The 17,915-nt window shown below is 40.7% G+C and overlaps 1 protein-coding gene across 5 annotated transcripts in view; it reads right to left on the bottom strand.

Annotated features, from left to right (window-relative positions):
- Positions 1–17,915, bottom strand: part of PRKCD (protein kinase C delta) — a 127,966-nt gene that overhangs the window by 23,903 nt on the left and 86,148 nt on the right. For all 5 annotated transcript variants that reach the window (XM_075939352.2, XM_075939350.2, XM_075939351.2 and 2 more), the window contains 6 exons: positions 12,642–12,702; positions 3,782–3,938; positions 3,133–3,164; positions 2,265–2,350; positions 1,311–1,440; positions 468–568 (listed from right to left, as the gene is read on the bottom strand). In XM_075939352.2, coding sequence (XP_075795467.2) covers positions 468–568; positions 1,311–1,440; positions 2,265–2,350; positions 3,133–3,164; positions 3,782–3,938; positions 12,642–12,702 — 567 coding nt within the window. The remainder of the gene's footprint in view (positions 1–467; positions 569–1,310; positions 1,441–2,264; positions 2,351–3,132; positions 3,165–3,781; positions 3,939–12,641; positions 12,703–17,915) is intronic.

The following is a 17,915-nucleotide window of genomic DNA, read 5'->3' as shown; positions in this document are numbered from 1 at the left end:
ATCCTGAGCATGTGTTAGTTCCAGCACACAGAACCTCTGATCAGCTAAAAACATGGAGTACAACGTCTGTGTTTTCCACATGGTGTGAAAAGCTACAGAGATTATTAACAACAACATTTTGAAAAATCTGATTTGTTTTTCACCATTTATACCAAACACTGCAGAAGAAAGTTTTAATGCAACAAAAAAGAAAAAATGTTTTTCCTGAGATAAAACAAAAACACATTTCAGTGGAATGAGTTTGAATACATCACAGTTTTTGGGTTTTAAAAAAAAACCAAAAACTTAACATTTAAGACAACACTGACTTGCAGATTCCCTTTAAAGCCTCAAAAGGGCCTTCACCACTTACACAGAGGCCCCCAGCAGCCTATTTCACTTGATGACTGAAGGGGTAATGGAAGGAAAAACCTCCTTCCTGTGCTTGTCATACAACTAGATGGACGACAAAAATCAGTGCAACATACCTGGCTAACTTGATTTAAAGCTTCTGCTAATAGCTTCTGGTTGATTCCACAGAGATTTGCCACTTTCTTTTGACATTTGTGGTGCACATTCATCCCACACTCTAAAAGAAAGGGAAGGACAGTAATGTGAACTTTATGCAAAATCCTGTGAAACAGCAGATCCATCAGAAAGACTTTTTCATTCAATACTTCTGTTCAGAAACTTGGATAGCCTGGATTTGGGATATGAACAAATTGCTCTTTTAATTGATTACAGTCTTTAATAAAAATGCAATTCAAATTTTATCTTGTTTTCCCCAATGCACTTAAATTGCAAGTTGCCAAAATCCTGGCAGGAGAAGACAGATAAATCTCTGCTCACCTGTTTGACTCAGTTCTAATTTTGGCCCATTCTTTTACAAACTGGAAAGAATACTTTAACTTAAATTTGATCTTTCTGGTTGAAGAATTATGATGAGATGGATTTATAGTATATATAACATTTGGAAAATGCATCTTCAGTCTCAGAGTACGTACTCAGATACGGTATAACAAATACATTCAGCTGAATCGCATCCGGGAACTGCCGGTCCCTATTGGTTCCAAAGAAACAATTTTTCTTGCTCTCGACTTCTCTACAGCACCACAATAATCAAAATGCACTTTAAACAGACCAAGCCTGTTTTTGAAGTGTGATTTTTGTTACTCACAAGATGTCATATAAAACTCAAGCACACCCACAAACAAGATCTGGGCACATTTCACCACAAATTAGTTTTTCCACAGAAAATACCCTGACAAGTCTTTTTTCCCCCCATTCTCCATAAAGCAGAAACTCAAATAGCACAGAAGCTTTTAAATTACCTTCACACTTTAATCCTTGTTTAACTAATCCCCAGAGAAGACTGCCGCAATGATCACAAAAGGTGGGACTCATGTAATTGTAAATTTTAAATCGATGAGGCATGTCAATGTTGAAGCGCTCCTTCTGAAACTGAAGACAAATTTACACAAATAAATAACCTTGTCGGACATCAGGGGGCTGATTGCTCTCTCACACACAGATTTACAATTTAAAAATCACATTTAAAAAGCACTCACAAATTATCCAAAACTGAATACTTTAAGTGTACAGTCTCTGAAGATAGTTAACAGGCTGAATTTGGGTGAAATGTGAGTCTAACCAAGAGGAAATGAGATGCCAACTGGCAAATTAAAGTTATTTCAGTCAAAAAGTTGACTCTGGTCACTATTCTACCTCAGCAGACAGATCTCTCTTGTGTCACATATTTAAAAGCTATTATGGATGTGAAGCCATTGTTATATGCATTTATTTTGTTTTCAAAATGCTTGTAGGTCTAGGTACCCTGACAACAATGAAAACTTACAATCACATGAAGAATATAGCCCATCAGCTTAACAAAGTCAGAAGAATTCCCATAGTACACAGTATGCCTTGCAGGAAAATATACCCCTATAAGAGATAGGCCATGCTTCAAAACCCTTATGTTCAACAAATTGGAGCTATTTTGTATTTTAAAAGCTTGCAAAACCTGTCTCTGTTACTGCATGATTTATTACACTCTTAAAGAATTACATTTTTACTTGGGAAAAAAAATGTGTGAAGCAATTGTAACTGCTCTTCTTTCTCCAAAGTTTCACTCACGTTCCAGCTTCATACCATGTCTAATATCTAGAGGGGGCAGTATACAGTCATTTCTATGCAGCAAAGTACCTCTCAGGTGGATCCTATGGTTCCATCACAGTCTTGCTACTTTTGCAATCATACATGCTTAGAGAAAATGTTTGATTTCTTACCATTGTGTCTCTGCTGTTGGCTGCGGTACCAGTACATCTCCCAATGATTTTATCAATGCATTTCTTATGAATAGCAGCATTGCATTCTTCAAGAGAGAAATAAAAAGAAAATGACCCACCCGTTAGTTGAGGCAGAGGATTAGGTGTTCCTCTTTGGAAACGTCTAACAAGAAACATGCTTTCCCTAAAAATTACAATTGTCAATCCATATTTCTCACGTGAAAGTGTCTCTCTCTAAACAAGAGAGAGGATGCTCTAGCTTCTATTTTGGAATTGTGTGTCTTGACTTCTAAGCCACCAGTCTCTCTTGCAGGTGATGCCACTGGCATTGGAGGGTGATGTGGGGGGAGGGTAGCATTACTATAGTTGCACATTTTGGAAACAAATGTACTTTGGCATTAGCTGGTGCTACCATACAGATGTACTATGACTCCAAGGTACTGCTATCACTAACTACATAAGGGAAGCATCAAGGGTTTCTTCTGGTTGGAAAAATGGCAATTCTCAAACTCTATTTAGAAAAGATTTCCCATGTGTTCCAATATTGTTCCAAAATGGAACAACTGGGCCCAATTTTTTGCTGTTGTATATGGGTGCAGCTGTTATCTTCAAGGATGTTTCACCCATTTACACCAGCAGAGAATATGGACCATTAACTTATTACTCAATGCTCAAAGATGGGTTAGTCATTTCACACTGAATTATAGAGCCCTATGTTAGCATCAAACACTTTATAATTAACATTCTTGTTTAAAGACTGATTATGTGATGAATGTTTACACAGTGTATTATCCATGTTACATATATACCTATCGACAGAATAATATTAAAAAGTTTATCATAGTTACAAAATGCATAGTCAACTCACGTCTACATTTGTATCCTTGCTTGTTAAGTCCCCTGAAAAACAAACAATACAAAAAGAAAATCACAAATGCAGAAGGTGTAGCATTAAATGTCTGTCTTGTTCAAAACAAAATTTTTAGTTGCTTTCACATGCCAGAGATTCAAAGTTTAAATCACAAGAATATTTGTACTGATTAATATCAGTCCGGGTCCCTGTTATTCTCAATGAAGTAGATCGAAAGGTTCCTCTTTAGGGAAACCTTTCCATCATTCCACCAACCCTCCATAAAAGGTTTGAACATCACCACTTTATGCCCTCAGCAGTTATCAGACATATTCCTTTGAGAAGGTTTTGCCAGGTAAGGACCAGATCTTGCTCCCACTGAGATTGATGGAAGTTTTGCCAATTACCTTAGAAGGGTCAGGATCCATACTAAAATCATTACCATGGCATAATGTGGAAAAAATTTATATGTAGGACTTCTAAGGGCAACAGTACTGCAAAATATAATGTATTGTTCCCATCCGATGTGATGTATAACATGCAAGATCAAGGAATGAAGGCTGATTTACATTTTCCATCATTACTCAGGACATCTGAAGCAAATTGTTTTGTAATTATTGCACTCCTAAGAATATACCTGAGTTTACATATATTGTTTCCTTCTTACCAGACAAAGTCTTTACAGACAGAGCAAAATGTGGGTTGTCCAAAGAAGGTGGCAATAAATTCATGGTTTTTGATGTAGTGGATTTTAGCTTGCTTGATAGCTCCTCTCCTATTGATCGTCACAATGCCCTCATCTTCCCTCATTGACTGCTTGCAATCTAGGGGAAACAAAGAAAGAAACTGTTTTAAAGTGAAACCAAGTTGTAGTGAAAATGAATTGCTATCCCTGCCCCAAAGTTATAATTTAATCTCATTATGTGTATATATATTATTAATTCTAATTCTCTCTCACACACACACGTCTCAATCCAGTGATCAGGAGGTGCACACATTTGTGCTCATATCATGCACTTGTTAGTGTTTCTACCTGTAGGACATGGGGTGATGATGCTGGGGGGGGGGGGGGGGGGGGGGGAGGGGAGAAGGTGGATAATGAACTCCAAAGAAAAGCTGGTCTCTAAGCTTCAGAAGTCAACACATACAGTGTAGTGGGATGTATCATTTGAAACTAATGAAACAGTCACTGTCCTTAATCTTACCATTCCACTTTTGGCCTAAGAATCCTTGCACACAGTATCAATGTCAAAATCTGTGTTCCAGAATAACCCGCTTCCACGCCTGACTGCCTTATGGATCTGCACTGCTTTGGCCAAAGCCAACCAATATCTCAAACTATTATTGAAAAGAATATTTTCACCTCTGTGCCCCAGAGGAAATCATAGAGTTGGAAGAGACCTCGGCGGTCACTGAGTACAACCCCCTGCCCAAAGCAGGACCAACCCTAACTAATCAGCCACACCCGGGCTTTGTCAAGCCAGGACTTAAAAACCTCCCTGGGGAACCCATCCCAGTGCTTCACCACCTCCTTGGGAAATAGGGAAGTTTGAACAGCGGCCATTGCTTGGCTGCATCTGAGAAGCAAAGACTGCTTTCAAATGATACCGAAAGTGAATTACATTAAGATTACAAAAACAAAGAGGTGTCCTCTGCCACCTTAGGGTATGTCTACACTACCACCCTAGTTCGAACTAGGGTGGTAATGTAGGCAACCAGAGTTGCAAATGAAGGCCGGGATTTGAATTTCCCGGGCTTCATTTGCATCTTGCTGGGCGCCGACATTTTTAAATAACAGATAACAAAGGACAATAAAAGAAAGAGGGTACTTGTGTAAAGGTGCCAGAGGATTCCTTGTTGTTTTGCAGCTACAGGCTAATACAGCTTCCCCTCCGAGACTAAGATTACAGTATTTTTCATTTCCATTTTGTATACAAATGTCTACAATTTCCAGAAACCATTTCAGAAAGTGGAGCCATCATCGGGTCAAGAGGGAAGAAAGATTTTATTTTTGAGCTGAGATTCAGATGGCCTTCGGGGTTGGAATAAGCAGGCTGAGGAAATGAGTCAGAATGCCAAATAGATGGGGGCAGCACACAAGAATGGGAAACTTTGTCCTTCCCCAAAAGCGTGAAGTCATGGAAAGTTCAACAGAGATTGGCAGGATTTTTACAGACAGTTTCTTGTGCTATGCATGGTCAACACGCCTGGAAACAACACACTTGGAAATGGTAAGATAACAACTGCACAAACAACAATTATGTTGCTCACAGTGTCAGAAAATCCCCCATGGCCACAACTGTAGTTCCCATCAAGATTTTAGTCCTAGAACACAAGCTAACATTTTGCTTTTCTAAATGTTTCCTGCTTAGTAAATAACGAGAAATTTGAAAAATATTTAACACTAACTTATTATTCAAATATTTCCTTTTCTCATCCTAAAATCCAGATCCTTTTCTCAAACCTGTTCTTTTAATACATCTAAAACTTCCTCCCAATATTTATACATTAAGATAGGGGGTAAAATCAGTCTCCAAATCATGACTCTGTAATCATGACACAAGCACTGCAGCTATGTGAACATGCAGATTTTATTTAAATTCTTCAGTGCTATTCCTGCTTCTGCATGTATACAGTAATTATACAAGCAGCATTTCATACCTCTAGAACGGGGTGGGCAATAATTTTAGAAGGGGGGGCCACTTCACATATTTTTTAAGGGGCCCCAGAGCCATCCTGTAAGGGGTGGGGCCAGGATACTTCCATGCTCCCCCGTCCACAGGCCCTGATTGGCCTGGGGGATGGGGAGCAAGTGAAGTCTTTGCCCCCACCCCGCCCCGAGAGAGAACTGCAAGCTGTTCTGAACAGCTGGCGGGTGCTTGTGCCTCTGGCATCGGGAAGAGACTTTGTGTGGTCCCCCCCACCTCCAGGCCAATCAGGGCTTGAGGGCAGGGGGAAGCGTGAAGTCTCTTGCTCCCTGCCCCCAACCTGCATGGGGCGCGTGGTGCTTAGAGTGAACCGCCAGCTGCTCAGCTAGTAGTTCACTAAGCGATGTGCACCCCTGGCAGGGGAGGAGACTTTGCGCGCTCCCACACCCCCAGGCCCTGATTGGCCTGGGGCTGGGGGAGTGGCAGGGTGTCCGCAGGCCTAATCAATAAGCTTGGCAGGCCAGATGTGGTCTGTGGAGGCTCTCTTGCCCATCCCTGCTCTAGAATATATTTTATGGAGTGACCCAAACTATATTACTAGAAGTAGTCTAACCACAATGGTAACATGCCAAGAGCACTCCCTCCTTCAGCTTAATAAGCCCATTCATTCCCCACTCCTAAGGAAAAGTCTTTACCAGAAGCTGACAAACGTCTATGCATTCACAGAGAGATGCATATAAATGTGGGATCTGAACCCACAAGATATTAATTAATTTATTCAGTACACAATATGGGGCAGTTGGTTTTCTGAAAGCTTAGACAAGGGAAAGCAAATTGTGGGATCTGACTAAAAGGCGAGCTTGCCATGGCGGAGATTTGTGTGGATAGGCCAAATCCAGTTTTGTCCTAAGTGTCTGACCCACTAAAGAAACACTTGCAAAGTAAAATGAACATGTTGCAGACATACTTCCCCCCATGTTAATACCACCACTTCTGATTTTAAAATTTACTAAAGCTGAAGTTCACAGTGTCCTTTTAAATATTCTATTGCATTGCCATTAGTTTGTTAGAATGTTAACAAAGCCCTGTGGGCCAAATACAATAAAAACGTCCATCTAGACCCTTTGCACAGCAATACACATTTTCCCTAAACACGATTTCTTGCGTTGCACAGACAAAGCAGTTATTCTACCAAGCCTTACAGTTTGCATGCACGCTACAGACACGTCTCACACACACACACACACACTCACACACTCTCACTCTCACCCACACACACACACACACACACACACAAATCACCTGTATAAAAGCTACTTTAAAAGGGAAAACTTTCCAGAACTCTACATTTAATAATAAATCTAAACATATATGTGCTACTCTCAATTATTTTCTTCACTTTTGTTTACTATGTTTTTGCCAAAACAGTACATTTTGTTCACGTTTACTGCATCACCATCATGTATATTCTGTTCTGGGTATTTTAATTGTTTATTTTACTGAATTGTTTGTTCTGAGAGTATTGTGGATTTGGCTTTGATGACATATTTTAGGTTTCAATACCACTAACATTCTGCATTTGTTTACTAACATGAGTAGTACACTCTTGATAGTGATTTTGCATATAACATTCGCTCTCAAGCTACACCAACCCTAGCTAGTTATGTTAAAACCTTTTACATGAGTAACTAATCAAATATCCCTCCTCCCCATGGAACCGTTTAACAGAATACATATGTAGAAGTTTCTGCTCTTCAAACAGAGTTAGTTGTAATCGTATTTTCCTAAAGACGGCCAGGGCACCTTGCCTTATAGATGACATACTCTTCTCCTGTGTAGGGTGCTGTAAGTAAATAAATAAAATAAGTGCCAGGCCAAGAATTCAGCTGACCTACCACTGCTTTGACTTGGACATGGCATCATAGTATTACGGGACCACTATATTTACACCTGCCTTTGCGTGTGCTCTTGAGATCCTGGTTTGGTGAAAGTTAATGATGCCGAAGCACTCTTAGGACAAAGAGAAAGTAAGGACACCTGTGTTTTAGACGGGGGAGGTGGAAATTGATTCAGATGGACAACTCTGCAGATTGTGTATTGAACATCACAGCCAGCACAAGTTTCTAACACAAAAATGGTAGAGGATCACATTGAGCAAAGGAGTAAATAGATAAGCTCCTTCTCATTTAAAAAACTGCAGCTAATGCTCATTCTTGAGAGATACGACTGGCCTTTCTCTCATCACGCTATATCCTAAGTGGTCTAGGACTTTATCCTCATCATTAGAGCGAATAGAAATTTTTCCATGGACTTGACTGGGAGAAGGGTCAAGTCCTAAATTCTATTGTCCTTTTCCTGGCATACCTTGCTAAGATGCAAGGGAGGAACTCAGGATTTCCAGCTGTGATGGTCTGCTATGCATAGTGGTTGCCTGGCAAATGGCAATATAAAAAAAATGTCACCTCCCAAATCCACCCACCTACTGCCACAACAAGACACTGAGGTAGGAAGTGAGGAGAATTTGAAGGGTGAAATCTTGATCCCATTGATCTCAAAGTGAGTTTTTTCACTGATGTTAATGGAACCAAGACTTCACCCTAAATGTTTTCATAGAATTAACATGTGTGCATAGAAATGCTTGCTAGCTCTCGCTCGCTGTAAACAAAGGAACGCTGTTTTAAAGCACAAGGCGAGCCAGTTCATTGTAATATCTGTAAATGCATTATCTACCTCCTGTACATTGGGAAAACCAAATTCAGTTCCCTCTGCCTGGTGCTTTATGGTACTTGGCTGACCATTTACATTGCTAGCTTAACATCTGCAGTGTAACGTGTGGCTATATGACAGAATACAATTTAATACTTCATTTGCTTTTCAAAAAATTTCACCTTTTAAGAGTTAAGTCCACATATGTTCATGTATATAAACCATCTACTTACCTGAAGAAAACTAAAAGTTCAGTTTAGTACTGGAAACATCACAATATGGCATCTCTAAGAGATATTATTCTTCCCCTTGTTCACTGGTTTATATATATTCTCCCTCTCCCATATACATTATAGGGCCATCTTCTGACTTTAATTTGCCATTCTGATTTATTATTTGTATACGGAGACAAGAATGCCAAACATGCTTTGAACATCAGAGATTGTACTCTATTGTAATTTAGCCCTACCCAGCAGGCAGATGGTGTAAGCTGAACACCTGTAAATCTGTCTCTTAGCATGAAAATGAGCTAAGCCAGCTCTCCCCCTTTAAAAGTCTCATGCTTAGTTACCCAGCACTCCCCACACAACATGCAGAGGAAGACACACTACATATGAACAATTCATATTCCCAACCTCCAGAAAGACCAGATAATTTGCTGGAAGTGACTTGTGAAGCATTTGTCTTCTGATAGAACTGAGAACTCGGAAAAGAAAAATAATTCACTAACCCCTTTTCCTAGAAGCTGAAGTGAGCAGCATGACAAGGCAGAGTCCAGAAACAAACAAAGAAAAAAAACCCAAAACAAAATACAATCTGTTCCAACTGCTTCCAAAGCTGCTTTCACACAGAGTGAGAGGCGCTAGCGTGAACCATTCACTGTGATGCTGGGGTTTCTTACTGGATAAGGTCATTAACTACATTTGAATAAACAAGGGTAAGCCAGACATAAAATGCATTGCATCTGCACACTATTAAGCTGCAGCTGCTTTTCAAGAGCATCTCTTTATTTCCAATGACACAATATGAGAGTGGGGGAGAAAGTTCTTAACATTATAGTGTGAGGCAGAGTTCCATTTTCTGTTGCAGGAAGAAAAGTCTCTTCAGGCTCATCCCCAGTATTTCTGCTTAAAGAAGGGCAATAGGGAATGCAAGAAGAAATTTTCATTCTGGGTCAATCTGAGGCCCTAAAGTTAGGGCTCTGTAGCCACTGTTTTAAAGAGTCCCTGAGAAAGGACCTTCAAAGACCAGGAAGGAGACCTCTTTCTATGACCAAATTACCTAGCAGGCTTCCTGTCAGACCCTAACCTGCAACAAATAAACATAGGGTTGCCAGGTGTCTGAACCGGACAGTCCAGCATCTGAGCTTTCTGTTCGGGAAACAAATTGAGAAAATATAAATGTCCGGTATTTTCTAAATAAGATGTAATGTAGATTGTGATGTAACATCAAGTGTGTCCAATATTTTTGTTGAAACCATCTGGCAATCCTAAATGAACAAGAGTGAAGTGCTATTACTGTATCTCAAGACAGACATCTTAGCAATATTGTTAAAAAAAAAAACCCACAACCTGCTAGACACTTAAAATATGGAACTCTAAACTAATCCTGTTTTACGATATCTTAGAGAAATGAGCAAATAAATTTTGAAGATTTTCATAGAAATATATAAGCCTGTGAGGTAAAAAGAAAACCTTGTCTACACGGTGATGTTGCTAAATATAATCTCATTTCTCCTTTACATTGCCTGTAACTTTTATTGCAATAGCCAATGGTTATAGCACCAATAAGAAAAGTAAAGATGAGTGCACAGACATTTCTCAGATGCACTAACAAACTTTTCTGCTTCAAAAAGTTAACTGCAGTTCTACCTGTACCATTAAAATATGATAATACATTGTTCTGCAGAATACTGTTTCTGCAGAACTGAAGTTATTATGCTATTTTCCCATAAGATGACAAAATGGTTTGTTTTCTTCTATTATTTTTTAGTTTGATTCCCTCAAAAATCCCTTATTGTTTCTTATAAAACACTTCTGATATCATTTGAAATGAATTGTCAGTGCATGAATGGCCAATTCCTTTTATAAAATGTGCCTTTAAAAAAGCACTTAAGTGCAGGTCAATATTGAGCCTGTTTAAAAAACTGACCTACTTAAATTTTGAATTGTTTAGTTTATATATACGTCAAACAGATGTAATCCCATGTTCTCTCATCAAATCAGCAGCCTAAGAGCCCTCTCTCAACACAGCTAATGGGCATATACATCTTTTTTATAGCAAGGAGCATAGATTCCTATTGGTTAGAGCAAAACATTGTCTGTGTTGAACACTGAAGCCCCTTATGCAGTGTCTTCTATGCATCTACTCTCTTTTAGCTATTAATAACCAGAGCCTCTGATTTTCTGTTATGACACAGAGTTAAACTCACAAGGAAAAAACAGTAGTTAGCGCTCCTTTTTTAGAAACACACTCTGGCAGGATGGCAAAATGCCTTACCACTTAAACTGAGATTGTAAGTGAGAATTTTGTAAGTCTTTTACCATTTTTGCTTCTGAATTGATCTGTTCTGTTGAGACAAGTTCAAGAAAAAGTTGTCCGAGCTGTGATAATTAGACGCTTTGCTTTTAATTAAAACTACTGCCATCTAATAGGGCATTTAGGCATAGCTCTTATAGTGCATAGCCTTCAACGCTCAGCTTTCAAATGTTTAAATGTCAGTCTTTCTGAAATGATGGTTCTGCAATTTTCGTTCTCATTTTGGTCCTTTTGGCTATCACTCATTCCTGGCCAACACACTCAAAAGTACATAGCAATCCTGAAGATGTATTAAGCAACTCTCATGCACAGCACAAAGATAACTACAGAGCATAGCAACCTTTTGCTTTTCTTACAATAAATGGTAGCCTTTCTTTGGGTTCACAGATAGGGTGTGAATTGAAAGCAGATTAACTATTCCTGATCAACTTCCTATGTAGATGAAGAAAATCTGGAGCAAGGCACATTTATTGCAGAATAAGAGCCTCCATATATGAAGTTAATCTGGAGTAGCTATTCTGGAATAATTTTCCTATGTAGATAAGTCATCAGTATTATCCCATCGACATGAGTGAAAACCTTCTGTACTAATTCAAACTGAACACTATAAACTGATGATACTTTTAGGACACATTCCTGTCTCACGAAAGGTTTTAGGGTTCTTTGCTGTTTTTTGTATATGGGGGGGCACAAGGAGTGGTTGGCATTTACACCTATGCATATTTTATAGTCAGCCATAGGAGACCAGTGCCTGACAGCCTTAGACTCCCTACCCTCAGCTGATGCCATCACTGCATTAGTCTGTCTGAGATTTAACCAGTTTGGCTTTCAGTGATGGCACAGATTATGGATGCCTACCGCTCCATTCTACTTCCTGCAGTTTTTTTTACCTGACTCTAAAAAACTTCCCCCGAAGTACTTGACTGTCAGCTTTCCTTCCTTTCCAGTTCTCTCCTGAGCTCCAGCCTTCTACAGCGGCGTGAGCAAAGTCTGGCCCGTAGGTCATATGCAGCACAGCACATATTTTTTGTCTGGCCTTTGAACGCCCGCTGGGGAGCAGGGTTGGTGGCAAGGATGATGTTCTGTGGGAGGTCCATACACTATACTGACTCTTTCCCAATACATATACAATTTACAGCATTTAAAATGAAATGTTACAGCACTGACGTTATTCACATGCTGACACACATTCAATTACTTCACTCAATCACACGGTTTTTAGCTTCATTGGTTAAGATACTAGCATGAGACTTGGAAGATGAGCGACCAATTCTTTGCTCTGCCACTAATTTCTTTTGTGACCATGGACAAGTCACTTAACTTCCCCATGCCTCAACTCCCCAACAATGAAATGGAGAGACTAGCACTTCCTTACTTCACAGGGGTGTTATCAGCCAAGATACAGTAAAGACTGTGAGGTGCTTAAATACTACAGCAGTAGAGGCTGTAGTATAACTATCTAAGCTAGATACATTAGATTCTGATGAAGTCATAACTTCATACATTACAAGAGTCCACTGAGTATAACTTTTCCTGGAATAATGTACTTTCCACAATGTGATTTCATTTGTAGAAAACAAAATATAAGAAAATGTTACAAATGTTGGTACTTGACTAAATTAAAATTTACTTTACCTGCATCTTCTAGAAAATATTGCACAGCCATCAGTATTTTCCCTTGAGGTTGTAAGTCAAGCTGTAAGAGGAAAGATACCAAGAGTGAATTACTGGGCTGATAGGAAACATACCGTGATTTAGTTTAATTGATATTTCTCAATGGAATTAGAAAGTGTCATTTAAGTAAAATGACAGAATGACATCTTGGGAGACAGGGATCTTTCACTGCTGTGACAATGCCAACTTTATCCTTTTTTTAAAATCTCTTCTTGCCTCCTCCATTACTTTGATGTAGCAGTGTCAGCCAGACTGTGAAATGCAGTCAACTTGTTGTTGGGTTTTTTAAATTTTGTTTTATGCGCTCTCTGCTGTACTCAAGACCACTGATGGAGTGCTTACTTTTTTGTCTTAATTTTGATTTTCCCTCATCTTCCTGCTGACATAATACACCAATATGATAAACAGCGAGGGACTTCGGCCAACTCCTGGTGCAATGTGACTTAAACTTCAAAGGGACTTATTTTTCCAGAACTTGGTCTGATCGCTCTTGGTGCTATACAGAGCATGCACCATAGTTACTAAATCCTTACACTAGTGTGGGTGTCCTTTGGGTCCATGCAAGCCCATAAGCTATTCCACTGGGACTCTATTTTCCTATTCCTTGCTGAATTACAAAGATGGCACCTCATCCTTTTCTAAAGCTGAACTTTTCTTGTTCCAGGAGGGGTTCCGCCATTCATGTAATCCTGGATACTTTTCAGTATTTTCATTCCATGCAACAACAATTTTATCCCCCACTCTTTTCCACGTTAATGAATGCTTCCCTTTGTATGTATTGGGACCGGGATCAACTGGCCTCTGCCTTGAAGTATTCTCTTGTCTTGCCACATGGTTTTATGCCACTCTCGCCCAAGATTTTCACCAGATCTACAATCACTTTATCTGGTCACAGTGCCTTGCCTCTCCATTTCTGGGACAGCATTTCTGACATCTCTATTATGTCAGGGCCAGGCACCACAGTAGGATCACTAGGGAGCTGGAGGATAGAAGGAAATGTTGTGGAAGAACAGAGCTTTTCATCCCTCAGTCACTGGTTAAAACAGACAATGGCTGTTAACGACCAAAAGTCATTTGTGATGAATGCTTGCTTGTCTAGGTAAAGTTAGTGGCAAACAAGGATTCACACCATAACTGCCTTTAGTTGTCAGTACCCATAGGCAGACCTAAGACAGAGTTATGGAAACTGAACTACCTTCTTGTCCCAAGATATGGACTCTTCGAGTCAGGATTGAAGCAATATGGAGGAAGCTTGCACAGCTGATGCCTGCACTGAACCTGCTGTGTAGGTAATAGAGAACTTCAGTTTAGAACACTATCTATACAGAACCATTTGCCTGTTCTCAATTCACCCTTTGTTAATTTTTAATGTCCAAAAAACTAAACGTGCAGGCCTGAAGAACTGTAGGGAAACCAAGGTCACTATGCAAAGTTTGAAAATGTTACATTGACACACAAAGGGTGAACCAATTACCTAATATTGTATCCCAGCAATACACGTAAATTAAATCAGAATTAAGCACGTTTGAATAAAGTTGTTCTCTAAAATGTGCTTGGCCCATTATTGTCTATGCACCTGTAAGTTTTAAGTGCATACTGCTACAATGTAGGATCCATCAGGCATCATGAGATGGACTTACTTGACTTGCTGAGAGACACCCCCACTCTCTCCTTACTCCATTTTTCATGTTATCATTTGTTACTACTCATAGCATGATAGTTTTCAAAAGCCACTACCGAGATCAGAGCCTGAACAGTGGTCAGTACAGTGCAAATGCAAATACACACTGTGACAGACCCAGTGCAGCTGGCTACAATAGTTTGATGGAGGGCAGACATACCAGGAGCTGGGTGAATGCTTTTCTGTTTCCTGCAGCTGCCACATAATCAAGGCAGGCAGGCACCTGAGGTAAGTTAAGAGCCTGTCTGAAGCAACAGACTAATCAGGCACCTGCAACCAATTAAGGCCTGTGGATCTTAAAAGGCTTCCCTCAAGTAAGGGAGAGGGGAAAGAGAAGAGGAAGTGTGTTGCTGAGAGCTAAGAAGGAAAGATTTGCTCAGGTACCAGGGAGAAGTTAGTAGGAGCATTTGGGGAAGTAGCCCAGGGAAAAGGCTGCTGTATTGTAATGAGGGAAAACCCTGTCACTTCCTGCTGCCTAGAGTTCGTGGGCCGGAACCCAGAGTAGTGGGTGGGCCTGGGTCTACCCCCCCCCCCCCAGTCTTCCCCACAACACTAAAAAGTTGGTTCCTGGAAAAAAGGAGGCCCAGGATTACAGAGGGGTCACCCCCTAATCATTTGACATTGCCAGTGATGAGACTGGCTCAGTAAGCTGTGACTCTGGCCTCTAGAAAAGACAAACGGCAGTGTGGAGAGTCACAGCGAGACTCTGAGGCACAGAACCAATGCCTAGAGGCACAGGACCCACAGGGCATGGCCAGAGCTTTGACATGGTCAAGAATGTCATTTTCCTTTTCATTGCTCTTCACTGGCCTTTACTGTTTTTCTGGGTGGTCAGTCTGGGTTGGAGAAGAACCTAATGGTTAAGGCTCTCTCCTCCCTGCAGCAAGAAGAAGAGAGGCCTTCAAGTGGAGGAGCATCCAATTCTGAACATTAGTGGACCAGTACAATTAAGCGTCATCCTGTGGTGAAATATTCTGAGCTGCATGATGTAGACATTGCTATGTCTGTATTGCTGAATGCAGTTAAAATATTTGTTGCCGCACTGATTGGTATTTGCTGAGAGCCAAATCCTGCTCTGTGCTGCAGAAATGTACCTGTAAAAGGTGCAGAAGGCCTTTCCGTATCCAATGACAACCTACATTGCAGCCCGTGGCATGCACCAAGAAACGATGCACTCCATTCAATTTTTTTTTTATCAAAGCAGCAACAAGAACACTCCCCACTACGCTTCTCTACTGACTGTCCTGAGCCTTCCGGCTCTGCAACACACTGTGCAAGTTGGCACTCATTTGCCAGCTCTCCTTCTGCCAAAGCACCCACTGGCATGTTCTCTCTGAGCACCCGACCTCTGGAAAAGCAAACTATTTTGATGCACATGCTGGTTTCCTAAAAGCTTTAGGTGTCAGAATAACAGAGCTTATAAGGAGGTCAAGTTAGTCTACTCTCGTTGAACAACTTTCCTCTATGCTCACCCCACTAGCCATGGTATGAAAGGCAGAGACCTATCAAATGGATATTACACTCTATCAAGACTATCCCTAAGTGAAACTTAACTCTCCAAACTCTCCAAGGGACTACACTTCTTCTGAACCAGATACCGTACTAACATGTGGAGAGCTACAAATGTTCCTCTGTCAACTCTGCCTCAAGGAATTCTCTCTCAACAAAGACAACATCCTCCCCACAATCATGTCCCCACCGACGATCACAAGAGACAAGAACAGTTTGATTAGACCCTCCCCCCCAGCAGACAAAAGCACGACAATCACCACAATCTCTCCACCACTGACAGCACAGCTATATCATCCCTGAAATCCAGTCAGCAGATAGAGACCAAACCAGCAAACAAATTACGAGCGATTGCAGTACTTACTCAGATGGTCATGCCAATGAGGTAAACAGATACTCTCTGATCTTACCTCCTATAAAGAACTCAGACCAATCCACCCCCCACAATTTACACAGGAATTTGAAGACACCATCAAATCCTTCCCCAAACATTTTTTTTTAAAAAACCCTACCATCCTATACCCCAGGATCCACCCAAGGGACATACTACTTGCTTCTTAAGATACACAAACGAGGGAACCAGGCAGGCCCAGACCTTGCTATGGCACCCTTACACACAGCCATTTCCAAACTACTCTCCACATCCAGGGCCACTTCCTCAAAGGCACCGCAATTTCCTACAGAAACTTCATAAACTTCCATAGAACACCATCCTGGCCACAGAGATCTCCCTTTACATCAGTGTCCCTTTCCATTCCAGTACCCGTGCCTGCCTCAAATATCTCCAAGATGATGTACAAGGCTCAGAAATCCACTCTCAGCAAACATCCGTCACCAAACTCATCCATTTCATCCTTCACATTTAACAACAATTATTTTGTCCAAACCATGGGAACAGCCAGGGGTATTAGGATGGCTCCTCAATATTCCAATCTTTTCAATGGCAAGGAAGAATTTCTGGAAAAATGCACCATAAAACCAAAGACATGCCTGAGATCCATTAATGGCATCTTCATCCTCTGGAGAGACGGCTTAAACTTTCTTATAAAGTTGTGAAGGAAATCTAAACCACAACCCATCCATCCCATTCACTCTAAGATTCCCACACTAGTACTGACTCCTTGGACACCAACACCAGATTCAAAAATGTAATCCTACAATTGACTATATAGAAGAACCTCAAGGATCCCTCCAGAGATACAGTGACCGACGTACACACGCCAAGAAATTTGTTTTCTACAGCCAGGCACTCAAATACCACAGAATTTACTCCAAAGAGGAAGTCTGGGATACACTACATGCACTTGAAACTGCCTTCACTTTTCCCCAACAAAGAAATAGATTGCATCATGGAACAGGCAACCCAAATACCTTGAGAGAACCTACTTTAATACTGATAAAATACAATACAAACTGACTGCAAACCACTATTTGTCACCTACCCCTTCACACCGGAACCCATATGGGGTATCATCGAACAATTATAACCCATACTTGATGGAGACCACATCTCAGTCCCCTGATATCTGGACTTTGAACACCCACCCCCAACCTCACCAAGGTCAAATTACAAGCAAGCGCCCCATAGACCAAGATATACCATTGACTGCCAGAACAGCTGATGCAGAGTAGATGTAGCTCCACTATTTTGATGATCAATGTGCAGTACAACACACCTTTCAGGGTCAATAGGTCCCATATATACCGATCACAGCATGCAACAGTATACTTCATCCAGTACAACAAATGCCCCAACTACTGTGTGGATGCAGCAAGACGATCACTACGCTCTTGAAAGAACTCACACGGAAAAATGAGGGAAAAAAACATGATACTACCGGTGGGCGAATATTTTCCACAAAGCAACACTCCATATCTGACCCTGCAGCCCTAGTCCTGAAAAGAAACCTGCATCAGACCTTCACAAGGTGCACATGGAAACTTAAATTTATAACTCTGCTAGTTACTAAAAAAAATGGACTTTCCGGAGACACTGGTTTTATGGTTCTTATAATGTGACGCCAGCTAACCCTTAATTCCTCACT

Source organism: Pelodiscus sinensis, chromosome 11 (assembly GCF_052426305.1).
Source record: "Pelodiscus sinensis isolate ZL-2025 chromosome 11, ASM5242630v1, whole genome shotgun sequence".
NCBI lineage: Eukaryota > Metazoa > Chordata > Testudines > Trionychidae > Pelodiscus > Pelodiscus sinensis.
Note: the sequence above shows the minus strand (reverse complement) of the source record. Positions and strands in the feature narration are given on the sequence as shown.